General features: G+C 41.5%; 1 protein-coding gene across 3 annotated transcripts in view; it reads right to left on the reverse strand.

Moving 5' to 3' along the window:
• Window positions 1-13,488, reverse strand: part of RBM7 (RNA binding motif protein 7) — a 63,327-nt gene that overhangs the window by 1,541 nt on the left and 48,298 nt on the right. For 2 of the 3 annotated variants that reach the window (XM_073239759.1, XM_017668455.3), the window contains 2 exons: window positions 13,035-13,116; window positions 145-11,265 (listed from right to left, as the gene is read on the reverse strand). In XM_073239759.1, coding sequence (XP_073095860.1) covers window positions 10,903-11,265; window positions 13,035-13,116 — 445 coding nt within the window. In that variant the 3' untranslated portion in view covers window positions 145-10,902. The remainder of the gene's footprint in view (window positions 1-144; window positions 11,266-13,034; window positions 13,117-13,488) is intronic. The other variant, XM_073239760.1, reaches the window with a different exon arrangement.

Consider the following 13,488-nt stretch of genomic DNA (forward strand, 5'->3'; position numbering starts at 1 on the left):
TTCAAATAATCACAATTCAAGATCTCCAAGTTAATATTGTTAAGTGCAAAAAGCAACATATGAAAGAAAAGAGGGAAAATGAAAATACACTTGCACAAGGAAATGACTGAAGGACACCTGACACACTAGCAAGTGGCTGCTTACCGGGAACTGGTAGGGAAGGAGGCAGACGGACAGGAGTGGCTGCAAGACTTCTCAACAGGTATCTCTTGATACAGTTTTAGTTTAGAACTGTGAGAATCTATTATCTTTCTAAGAAACAAAAAATTTTTTAAATAACATTAGTAAACATTTTAAACAGTCTATCAATAGATCTGAAAAGCCAATATTAAAAATACTAAGTTAAACATAAAAAAAAGATTCTATCCAACTTGTTTTTTTACTTTTTGAGAAAACTATCCATACCCCTGGCATCTTTCCTATTATTTACAGTGCTAAAATTATAAAAATAGATAATTTCCTATTTTTAAGCACAAAATATAAGAATTTCAAACATTAGGCCATAAAAGCAACTTGATCTACCTGTGGCGCAGTCACACATCATTAAAATCAGCGTAATAGTTCCGAGTTTGAGCTCTGGAATCGCACTGACTGGATATGAATGTGGTCTCCCCCACTGTGTATCTTGGGGAAGTTACCTGATTTCTCCAAGTCTCAACTTCCCTTCCGTAAAACAGTTATAAGTGGCTTAGCACAATCCTTAGCATGTAGTGAACGCTCAGTAACTGCTATTAGAAAACAGTTGTTCTCATCCACACTTCAGTATCTCAGGACCCAAACGAAGTATGACATTTTCAATTTGTCAAGTAATCTTCCTTTCTACTTAGAAGTGACTAATTCTTAAAAGTTGTTTAATAGATTACAGATTATGGTGCTATAATTTATAGTTCTAAAAAAGTTATAGTATAATAGATAACATATAAGGAGTTAAGAAATAACTCCTTAGAAAGAGAAGGTAGCATTTTTAAATGATGGCAGTGTCAAACCCAAATCCTAGGGATTGTGAAAAAGCTCTGGCGGTGGTCTCCGTGCTTTCCTCACAGCAAGGAAAATGAAGCTATGCACAGGGTATTAGGGGAGTCAGATACTGTGCTTTTGAGGTGGTTTTGCTTCCTGTCAACCCAAGAATTCCCGTCCCGCCCAGCTCCCATTTAGAGTGAATGCACTATAGTAAATAATTTGAGTGGCCTCTGTTGCTGGTTCTGGGAGGCAACCTCTAAATTCTTGGAATTTCCTAAGGGACAGGAATGTTTTGTTATTCTCTTTGTTAAACTAGGTGGGCCACTGGATGGGAGCAGCCTTGCTGGAAAGCTCAACCATACAGTTAAGAGTTGGGTCTCTGAGCCGCGTGATATCAGTCCAAGCTCCTGGGAGGGGAGGGGACTGGAGACTGAACCAATCACATTCCATCAGTCATGCCTACGTAATGAAACCCCACTGACAACTCCTGACCCGAAGCTCAGGTAAGCTTCCCGGCTGGTAAGGCACGCTGATGTACCAGCAGGGTCATGCATCCTGATTCCACGCCAGACCCTGTGGAAAGCTTGCCCTTGACCATCTCCTCTTTTGTCTGGTTTTGATCTGTATCCTTTTTGCTATAGAGAAGGCAGCATACAGTTAAAACCGTAACTCTTAAGTATAGCTTTTCCTGAGTTCTGTGAGTCATTCTAGTGAATTATCAAGCCTGGGGAGGTAGTGGGAGCCCCGGAATTTGCCACAAGCATAGGTGGCCTGGGGACCTGAGCTGAGGCTGGTGTCTGAAAGTGAGCCAGTCTCTAGAGGACTAAGCCCTTAACCTGTGAAGTCCGGCCCCACTCCAGGTAGCTAGGGCCAGAGTCACAGGGCAGCTGACCACAGAAGAAATGTGCCTGGGATCTGCAACTCCTAAGGGAAGCAGCTACCATGTTTTCATGCTCTAGCAGGCGGGGAGGGTGCCTGTGTCCTGGCTCGCCACGCTGGTGTGGGGCAGCACCCAGTCTGAGCTCCTGCTCCTACCACCTTTCTTTCAACTTGTCTGAGTCACAGGCCAAAGACACGTGCAGTTCTACAGCCAAGAGTGTCAGCTCCACCTACAGCTTCAGGCTACCACGTCCTCCACGGTGGAGCCACGGGAGACGCAGGCTGCGTTTTCTTTCCCCTGGTCCTATCCAGTGCTCCCTCCCGCCTGCTGGGCTGGTGAACTTCACATGACTTCAGGCCCAACACCAGATGCAGGGCAACAGGTCCGGCCACCAACAGCCACAGCTGCCCGGTGACCCTTCCTCTGCCTCACTCCTAGTTCCGCCTCTCTGATTTCACCTTGACTACGACAGTTGTTTCTGCCTATCCACCAACAGAAAATTATACATTTAAATGTGACTGCTGAGAATTTGAAGCAAAGCACCAGAGGAATAGACGTAGTGGGACACTAGGCTTCTAAATGCTGACTTCACGCTACAATCTTTGAAGACATACTGATCCCACTCTCCTCCCCTGGACTGCAGTAGAGTTTAGGCACTAAATTGTTTTTTGAAAGGCTTCTAGGAGATTCTAGTATGCCTCCAAACATGCAGCACTAGAGCACTAGAAGGATGGAAAATAACAAAGAAAAGGTGGTCCGGCTTATAAACATACTTACACGAGGAAATGTAAGAGGAATAAATCAAAACATCCTAATATGAGGCATTCCTAAAATCAAGTGACATAAAAGTATTAAAAATTAACCAACAAAGACATAGCAGGCAAATATTAACAAAATTAAAGATGTGAATTAGTAATATAAAACAAATAGAAGTCGAGGTTAGTAGCATGAAAAGAGGTCAAAGATATTTACATTGGCAAGAGTCATAGTAGGTGGTGGAGAAACTTCCTACTTACTCTGGCAGGAACATAGCTTCAGGGCGTATACAGACTAGGATATATCACTCAGAGAAAATGGCAAAAACTAGAATAACCCCTCTCAGAATGAAGAGATTCAGAAGAGAAAAATATATAGGATTTGAAACATCACAGGCCTTACCTACCATATTAGAAGCACGTTTAACTCCTTTTATTGGATTAACTTGTGTTCTCTGTCCCTCCTGTAATAAACGCCAATGTCTCTGACACACTGCAGGCCAGAGACGAGTCAGCAGCTCCTGAACGTTCACTCACTCTTGCTTACTTAAGTTGTTCCAAACCTGCTTACACGAGTTCCTATTAGTATGTTATTAATTTGAATACATATAAACCAATGAAATATGAATGTGAAAAATGCCCACGAATGAGAAAAACAGTAGCTGTTTCTGAACAAGTTGAATACTTTGTAAAGTTTCAGTAAAAATAAATCCTTACAAAAATGTGCTGTCAGATGTGTGAGGACAACTGTAAACAAATGTTGGACGTGTGCCCTAGGAAACTTGAATACTCCACATGTTCTCCACATTCACATTCCACTGTAAATAAACCCCAACCAGAAATCATGGGCCGTGAAGTCCAGTACTGATTCATGCAAGAAAAGCCCAGTGTTTTGCACCCCTAGACTTAAGGAAAAGGCCTTGACCCTGCATCAGGAGATGGGAAAATGAATGTGTATTTATATGCATTAAATTAAAATACATACATCTTAATTTTCATTTTTTAAATGACTTCTCCTGACTTTCTTAATTTACAAATCTTGCCAGATAAGGCAGCATTTTGTAAAGACAGAATTTTGAAAGAGAAAAGTAAGTGTGTTTTAAACACCGTGTGACCAAGTTGGGAAGAGAAACCTGCAGGCATCGCCCATGTGGACGGAGCTCGCAGGCAGAGGGTCAGCAGAGGACGATGGCCGTGGGCCCCGGGTTCCTTGGGAACTCGAGCGGCGCGCTTGGGCCACGGGCGCCGTCCTGCTGGTTCACCGCCGGGCAACCAAGGGAAGTCCTGGGATCACCCGGCTAGCGATCTGGTTTGTCTCTCTACAGACTTTTATCACATAGGCCACATGCTGTGTCTACAAGGATATAAAACGAGAAGTTATAGTAGAAGACTGGACAAAAGTCATTTAGACATAAAAAGCATGTAAAGAGGTGAGAAAAATCAAACCTAAAAGTAGACCATTTAAAATGAAAAACTGTGAGCGCATTATATACCCACACCCATGATTATCTTTCACTTCCAGTCAAGATGGAGTAACAAGGATTCGATTTCCCTCCTGCCTAAAAAAACCCATATGCAAACCAATGCAGCCTGACACTGGACATCAGGTACCAAGGACAGCGATGCTAGAGACATGGACAGCAAACAAGGCGAGCCCCACGGTTGCCTCGGCTTGCTACCTTTAGGGGGTTTTCAGGCTGCAGCCCTGGGGGGTGGGGGGTGGGAAGAAAAGGCAAAGCCCTGCAAACTGAGCTGCAGAAATAAACCTGAGGGTCCAGGGAAATGAAAGCGGCTAGAATGCCAGCACACGTGCTGAGGCAGGTGCACAGGGAGCCAACCTGGAGGTCTGGTTTCCTCTGGGAGTCATGAGAGTACCAACCAGCACACAGGTTTGAAGAAAGTACCCAAAACAGGAAAGAACTGCCCCAAAGAATCAGAGGGAATACCACACAGCACTCAGGACCAGGAACACTCTGTTCCCACCGGCCAGACTGAAAAAACTTCACAACATGAGATGCCTATGAGTATTCGAGAGTCTTGCCTCAGCAATGGGGTGAATTAATCCTGGACTAAATATTTCTCCAAACCTGCCAAACGAATCTTAAAATCATGTCCTGAATGGATACAACTGTTTGCAAGTATCTGTGTCCTAGAAGAACATTCAATACAAAATACCAAGCATCCAAGGTAAAAGTCACAACGCCTAGCATCCAATCTAAATGACAAGGCACATAAAGCAGCAGGACGATATACCCAATACAGTGACCCTGTAGAAACCAACTCAGAACTGACGAACATTTTATGATTAGCAAAGAAATTTAAAATGACTATGACTTTATTCCCTATGTAGAAAATTTCAGAAAGTGAAGATATAAAAATGATTCAAATCCTGTGGTAATTAATGGGGAAAATCCTTTCACAGTGTATACTGTGTATCAAATTATTATGTAATACACTTTAAATAGCTTTAGTCAATTGTACCTCAATAAAGCTGAAAAAAGGAAATGATCAGAAAGAAGAGATTCATATCAAACTTGTAGAGAGAAAAACTACAACAGCTAAGACAAAGGTTATATTAGAATTAATTGCTAATGAGACACTGCAGGAAAAGACATGAAGACACAGCAATAGAACCACCCAAAATAAAACAGAGAAAAAAATAATAAACAGCACACCAGTGAGCCATGGGACATCAAGCTGACTTGTACCTATAATTGGGGTTCTGAAGAAAAGTGGGGACAGAAAATTCTTTTGAATAATGGCCAAAACATTTCCATATTTGGTAAAAACCATAAACCCAGAGACCCATGCAGCTCAACGAACCCAAGCAAAAGGAACATGAAGAAAACTACATTAAGGCACATTATGATCAGATTGCTCAAAACTAGCCAGGGAAAAATGACACATTAAGTTTATGACAGAATTCTTATAGGAAAAAATGCAATCAGACAGTACAGCCTCATTTTTTTGAAGTATTAAAAGAAAAAAAATCATCAACTTAGAATTCTATACCCAGCGAAAAAATGTTATTTCAAAAACAAATGTGGTTTTTCAATTACAAAAGCTAACATTACCAAGTAAGCCTGCACTCTTAAGAAATACCAGATCCTCTTCAAGCAGAATACCAGATGGATACGTGGATCTACACAAAGAGGGAGAGTTCCTGAAATCGTAACTGCTGGAAAATAAGGTAAGATCTTTTTCTTATTTAAATCTCCTTTAAAAAGAATCTTTTTTTTAATGCCATGTGGGGCTTCTTATACATATATATAAATATAAAATACATAAATATAAAATGTCCAGCAGCACAGCCTCTAGGCAAGTCTGACCAGGGTGTAGAGGGAAAGTAAAACACATCAGAAACTAACACTGGACTAGATACAGTTTTACAAAAATTATAAGAAATACTATGTACAAACCTGTATCAATTATTTTGGAAAGACTGAGAAAATGGTTGATTTTTTAGAAAGGTATTATCCAAATTGACTCCTAAGAAAACCTAAATAAATCAATAACCATAAAGGAAATTGAAAAGTCAAAGAGGTACTCCTAAGACCCAGGCAGTTTTATAAATGATCTTCAAGAAGTCTTAAAGAAACAGATAATCCCTAAGAATTCAATTTTTTTTCAGGGTATAGAAAAAGATAAGCTTACCATTTCACTTTACAAAACTAGCAGAACCAATAATCTCAAAACCAAACTAATAAACAATTTTTAAAAGAAAACCCCATTAATACAGATCCAAACGTCTTAAAAATTTGAAGGAGAACCAAGCTGGCGGCGTGAGTAGAGCAGCGGAAATCTCCTCCCAAAACCACATATATTTTTAAAAATACAACAAATACAACTATCCCTAAAAGAGAGACCAGAAGACACAGGACAACAGCCAGACCACATCCACACCCACGGGAACCCAGTGCCTCGCAAAGGGGGTGAGATACAAGCTGTGCCCCGCGGTACCTGAGCGCCCCTCCCCCCAGCTCCCAGTGGGAGGAGAGGAGACAGCAGGGAGGGGGAGGGAGCCCAGGGCTGCTGAGCACCCAGCCCCAGCCATCTGGACCAGAGCGCACAGTGCATGCGTGGGGTGCTGGAAACTAGGGAAACAGGACAGTAAGACCTGTGAGCGGGTCCCGCAGCCGGCACCCCAGGACAAAGAAAAGCGAGTGCTTTTTGAAAGTCTTAAAGGGACAGGGACCCCACAGCCGGACAGAAGCGCCCTGGGACACTTAGCCCAGCAGCTGCGAACCTCAAGGAGCTCTGGGTGCCCAAACCCCCGCAGCCCCGCTCAGACGCCCCTCACTGCGATAACCAGCCTCCCACCTGTTCCCCCTCCTATGCAGCTCCGCCATTTTGGGGCAGCAGCCCGAGCCAGGCCACGCCCACAGCAACTGCAGCGCTAAACTCCATAGCCGCGGGGCAAGATCAGAAGCCCCGTCTGCACGCAGCTGCCCAGCACAGGCCGCTAGAGGCCGCTGTTCTCCCAGGAGAGGAAGGCCATAAACTGGCAAGAAGGGACTTCCTCTTACCCAACACACGCGCCAGCTCCCCACAAATATATCTATCGCCATGAGAAGGCAGAAGAAATTGATACAGACCAAGATCACAGAGGCAAACCCTGAGAAGGAGACAGACCTAACCAGTCTTCCAGAAAAAGAATTAAAAATAAAGCTCATAACCATGCTGATGGAGATGCAGAGAAATATGCAAGAGCTAAGGGATGAAGTCCAGAGGGAGATCACAGAAATGAAACAATCTCTGGAAGGATTTATAAACAGAATGGAAAAGATGCAAGAGGCCATTGATGGAATAGAAACCAGAGAAAAGGAACGCATAGAAGCTGATGCAGAGATAGATAAAAGGATCTCCAGGAATGAAATATTAAGAGAACTGTGTGACCAATCCAAAAGGAACAATATCCGTATTATAGGGGTACCAGAAGAAGAGAGAGAAAAAGGAATAGAAAGAGTATTTGAAGAAATAATTGCTGAAAACTTCCCCAAACTGGGGGAGGAAATAACCGATCAGACCATGGAAGTGTACAGAACTCCCAACAGAAAGGATCCAAGGAGGATAACACCAAGACACATAATAATTAAAATGGCAAAGATCAAGGACAAGGACAGAGTTTTAAAGGCAGCTAGAGAGAAAAGGTCACCTACAAAGGAAAACCCATCAGGCTATCATCAGACTTCTCAACAGAAACCTTACAGGCCAGAAGAGCATGGCAGGATATATTTAATGCAATGAAACAGAAGGGGCTTGAACCAAGGATACTGTATCCAACACGACTATCCTTTAAATATGAAGGAGGGATTAAACAATTCCCAGACAAGCAAAAGTTGAGAGAATTTGCCTCCCACAAACCACCTCTACAGGGTATTTTAGAGGGACTGCTTTAGATGGGAGCACTTCTAAAACTAAATATAGGTCACCAGAGAAAATAAAATCACAGCAAAGAAAGCAGACCAACCAACTACTAACTAAAGGCAAAAAATAAAATCAACTACCCACAAAAGCAGTTAAAGGAAGCACAACAGAGCACAGAATAAAACAACTAACATATAAAGAACAGAGGAGGAGGAATAAGGGAGAAAAATAATGACCAGACAAGTGTCTAAAGTAGCTCAATAAGTGAGTTAAGTTAGACAGTAAGATACTAAAGAAGCTGACCTTGAACCTTTGGTAACCACGAATCTAAAGCCTGCAATGGCAATAAGTACATATCTTTCAATAATCACCCTAAATGTAAATGGACTGAATGCACCAATCAAAAGACACAGAGTAATAGAATGGATAAAAAAGCAAGACCCATCTCTGTGCTGCTTACAAGAGACCCACCTCAAACCCAAAGACCATAGGAACAAAGAAAGACTGAAGGAACAAAACAGCAGCAGAATCATAATAACCTAAGAATGGACTAACAGTTACCAAAGGGAAAGGGACTGGGGAGAAAGGGAGGGATGGGGGGGGCCAGAAAGGGGGCATTACGATTAGCATGTATAATGTTTGGCGGGGTATGGGGAGGGCTGTGCAACAGAGAAGACAAGTAGTGATTCTACAGCATCTTACTATGCTGATGGACACTGACTGTAATGGGGTTTGTGGGGGGGATTTGGTGAAGGGGGGACCCTAGTTAACATAATATTCTTCAAAAAAAATTTTTTTGAAAAATATAATTCTATAGTGTTTTAAAGGCATAATATATATTGTGATACATAGCTCTTATAATAGAATGCAATAGTGGTTGAAGGTTAGAACAACTATTTTTGAAACAATTTTCTATGCTGAAGCCTCCATTTTTTTAAATTCAATTCTTTGACAAATGTTCCTTTGCTCATTCATCAAAAATTCACCAAGCATTATACATATGCCAGGCACACTGGATACCGGGACTTCAGGGGTAAGATACGATTTCCGCCTTCCTGGAGCTGTCTAGAGAAACACAAAGAAAAAGAAAATTATAATCCCACAAAAGCAGTCTCTCCCTTTCTGTCGCTCTCAATACCTTGGTGAGCTATCTCACCAGCTATATTCAGCTCTTTAAGGGTGTCCTTTTCTATCCCTGCACACAGGATTTGGGCTGCTTACTTTCATCTGGCTCTGGGGTGAAGCACACCTCACAGGGGTGCTACAAAGGCTGTAAGAAAAGATGATCCTGAACCGGGATCACGAGGGAATCAATATGAGAGGCTCTGACCCACAGGTAAGCTACAAGACAGCACTATTAGTATGTGTTTGTATCTACAAATGCTATGGAATATGGGACACATGAAGGTAATGGACTCACTGGAAACAAACTGTTCTACTAACCTGCTTGAGCAAACACGTTTTACCTTGACGCTTTCTCTGCTGAGTAATCAGATCCATTTACCTGCACACAGGAAACTCCATACATTTAGAAACAGAAAACCTGAATGTGTATCGACTCCTAGGGACCCGGGAGAAGCTAGTTTACAGTGCTCAGAATAATAATCCATGTGTCACTGAAAATCTGATTCTAAAATATTAAGTCTATTATGTACAAAAGGTGTATTTCTCGATGCTCCAAATGGGAAGAACTGCCATTCTTAACACCAGGCAATCATGGAATAAAAGTATTTTGTTAACTTTTTGTGTACAATGTCTCTAAGTTAAAAAACAGGTCAGACCCCTTTTTTGTATTTTCAATATATTAAAAAGCAACATAGTACAAATATTATAGTTAATATTAAAAAGGACCCAAATTTTTCAAGGAATGGATTTTTATAAACAAGTTCCACAATGAAAGGGAATTAGTATCTTAATACATGAAAGTTTTGTTGAATTAGATTTAAAAATTTTTTAAATCAGAAAACTTTTAAGACTAAATTCTATCAAATGTTCAAACAAAAAAAGCAACCTATACATTCTCCATAATAAAATGTATGCTCATACATACACTGGGTGCTTTGAAAATGTTCAAATTTTTAAAGTTTGAGTGATAGAGGCAGCACTTAAAGGTTTCATGAACCTTTTTTTCCAAAAAAGTATACTTTCAGTGAAACATTTTACCATTTTATCTGACCATGCATTAAAATTGTTCTTCTTCCTAAAAAAAGGGATTTATAATAATACTGTATTTTTTATGTAAAAAAGTTCATTTAGAGATATTTAATTTCCTGAGCAACTTCAAACATGATCTAACGAGCAAGTTCTAAAATTTCAGAATGAGAGCATGTGCAGATTTATACTTGTATGTTCAGTTAGGGTAAAACTCAAAAGAGAATGTCACAGAATGTGTGTTTAAATTCTCTAAAGCATTTAACAATATGATTCATCCCCAAACTTTATCAATAGGCTTTCTCCAATAAAATGTTAGTAAAATGAATCACTGAAATTACATTTTCTCATGTATTAACAAAATACTGATAGTCATTTCAGACTAACTGGAATGTTTTCTATTATATACACCAATTATCTTACTAACAAGAAACTTCTTGCATTACAAAAAAGATAACAGATCATTAAAATATTTGCTTTATAATACAACCAATCCATATGATACATCCCTTCCTCAATTGTCTAAAATGAGTAGGAACTGTGGTTCTTTCTTATGTATAAAACCCTTTCCTCTTCATAAAACCCTGAGGTGAAAGGTCATTAATGTAATAAAAATGGAACAATTATTCTCATTCTGTATTAGATTGGACCAACAGGTTTTAAAATTTTTATGAAGAAATATGGCCATCCGTAAAGCTGCTCTGTACAGTTCTAACAGAACATCCCCAGATCATCTTGGCCAAAAGGGCCTAGAATGACCCTCCAAGGACGTCTTCCTTTCAACCCTCGTCAGTGTCGAGACGAACGCCACTTCCCCTCTCTACTGGCGTCTCTCTTGTTCTCGTAGTCATGGCCCCAGCCATCGGGACTCCTGTCTTCATAGAAGAAATCATCTCTGCGTCCTCTGTAGTGGTGGTCAGGCCCAAGGTCAGGGTAACGCTGCTCGCGGGCATAGTGTCTGTCCGCCATGTAGGGGTGAGGATTCTGCCGGACTTTCCGCTGTGGTGATGGTGTATCTTGGCGCCACTGGGAGCTCGAAGAGTGGTTAAAAGTATGATTATGTGACTGAACTGACGGGGAAAATCCTGACTGATCCAGGTGCGGAGAACCAAATTTCCCGCCATACGGCATCTGCCTCAAAACACTGTTCATCTGAGGGGAGAGGTAAGAGAATGTCAGCTGCAAGTATTTCCAGACATCACCACTAACAGGTAACCGGTCATGGTCAGCCAAACAAACAACGATGGAGAAACAAAATCACTCTTGCCCAGACACGTGTTAAGTTAAACACAACTGAGTAGCACAACAGCCTCACTTATTCCAGTGCACACCTACAAGCTATCTGTACAGTTACTACGCCTGCCCTCAGGAATACAACTTGGAAGGTAAGACATCTTACAAAAGGACTCTAATGTGCATCCCTCTGCGATGAACTTACAAAGAACCACGAGCTCAGTGCCATTTGCACAAACAAACAACAGGGAAACACAGAATGGGTTCGCAGAACAGCAAGAAATCCTGGCTGAGGCAGGTTACCGATCTCCCAAGCAGTGAACACAGACAGTAAGGCTCGGAAGGTTACTGGAACCAGGTAACAGGGTTGCCTAAAAACAAGGCTAGAGAACTCTTATTTTATCTTGCAAATCCTGGAAAGCCAAATTGCCAGGAAGGTTAGCACAACAAGGTTATAATACTAATTCTGAAATGTGTGTGAGAGGTTAGCACAACAAGGTTATAATACTAATTCTGAAATGTGTGTGAGATGGACTCGTGAGAGAAAACAGATGAGTACTAAGTGACTAGACAAGGATTCTCAAATTCTGCCCATGGCTGGACAGGAGCCAATGATGATTTTTTTCTTGGTCTATGGCCAAATGAGAAACCTAGGTACAGGCACACCACGGGTACACAGCAGGTTCGGCTCCAGGCCACTGCAATTCAGTGGGTTCACAATGAAGCACGTCAAATGGATTTGTTTCCTGGTGCACATAAGTTGTTTACACTATACTGTTGTCTATTAAATGTGCAATAGCATCATGTCTAAAAAAATGCACACACCTGAATTAAAAACTAGTTCATTGCTAAAAAATGCTATCTTCTGAGCTTTCAGTGAGTTATAATCCTTGATCACATATCATAACAAATACGATGAGAAAGTCAATATTGTGAGAATTACAAAATGTGACACAGAGACAAGTGAACAAAAGGAAAATGGAAAAATAGTGCCAACAGACTTGACGAAAATGGCTGAATGCAGGGCAGACACACACCTTCAAGTTGTAAAAAAACCACTATCTGTGAAGTGCACTAAAATGAAGCGTACTACACAGGGTGTGTTGGACGCGTATACGGAAGCTGCCCTCGTCCATACCGGTCTCTCAATTTTACTTTATTTCACTCTTACTCTTTCAGGTCTGTGAAATAGAAAAGCCTAGAGACCACAAGCCAAGACTGTGATTTGGGCTAACGATAAAAAGGAAGAAATGAATGTAAGAAAAGGAAAAAAGTGAAGGATCTGATGACTGGAGACAAAGATGAAACAGTAAGACAGAGCAAACATTTCAAGCCCACTTTCATGGGGGTGTCATTACGGAAAGATGGCAAGTTCAAAAGGGAGCTCGTCGAGACGATGCCAGGAGATTTAAGTAGTGAAGAGAACAGACGATGAAAAGCCACAGGAACATCAGAGAGCCGATCTCCAGGATTTGAACCCACATACCAACAATGGCTGAAGAAAACTACAAGCGTGAAACGCAGCTCTACCTTCAATCTGCTAAACATGCACCTCGGCCCGGTGAAAACTAAAAGGAAAGATCATCTGCAAGGATCACACTAGTTCAACTAGAATTTAAGAAGTTAACTTACGAATTATCTCAACATTTTAACTTTTTTTAGCAACTCAAGTTGAAAAATCAGCCTACCACTGCTTGTCTCTGAAAATTTTCAGGAGATCTCTGAATTGTCTGTGCTGATGGACTCATGTTCTCCACAGTCCTTTCATACCTGTGAGAAATAAGAAAACCAACACATAATCATTCATTCGGCAAATACTACCCAGCTGTCCTGAGAAGGACAGGTCTTCGAGGCAGGCCTGAGGAGACATACAAGGTGTCCGCTCTCCGGATCAGACACTGGGACGACTCCACATGGTCACTAGTGAGGTGACAAACGAGTGAAGAGCTAGTAGGCGTGGCCAGGGCTTTAGTTTGGCTGGTCAGGAACGGCCTTTCTAAAAAGGGGACATTTGAAGCAAGAGCTGAATAACAAGACCACCTGGGGGCAGAACATTCCAGCTGAGGGAAGGCCTAAGCGGAGGGGTGGTGAGCAGAGTACAGGGCGGGTGACAAACCCAGTCTGAGTAGACAGTTTCAGGGG

The sequence above is a fragment of the Manis javanica genome, chromosome 6 (genome assembly GCF_040802235.1).
Source record: "Manis javanica isolate MJ-LG chromosome 6, MJ_LKY, whole genome shotgun sequence".
In the NCBI taxonomy this organism is placed as follows: domain Eukaryota; kingdom Metazoa; phylum Chordata; class Mammalia; order Pholidota; family Manidae; genus Manis; species Manis javanica.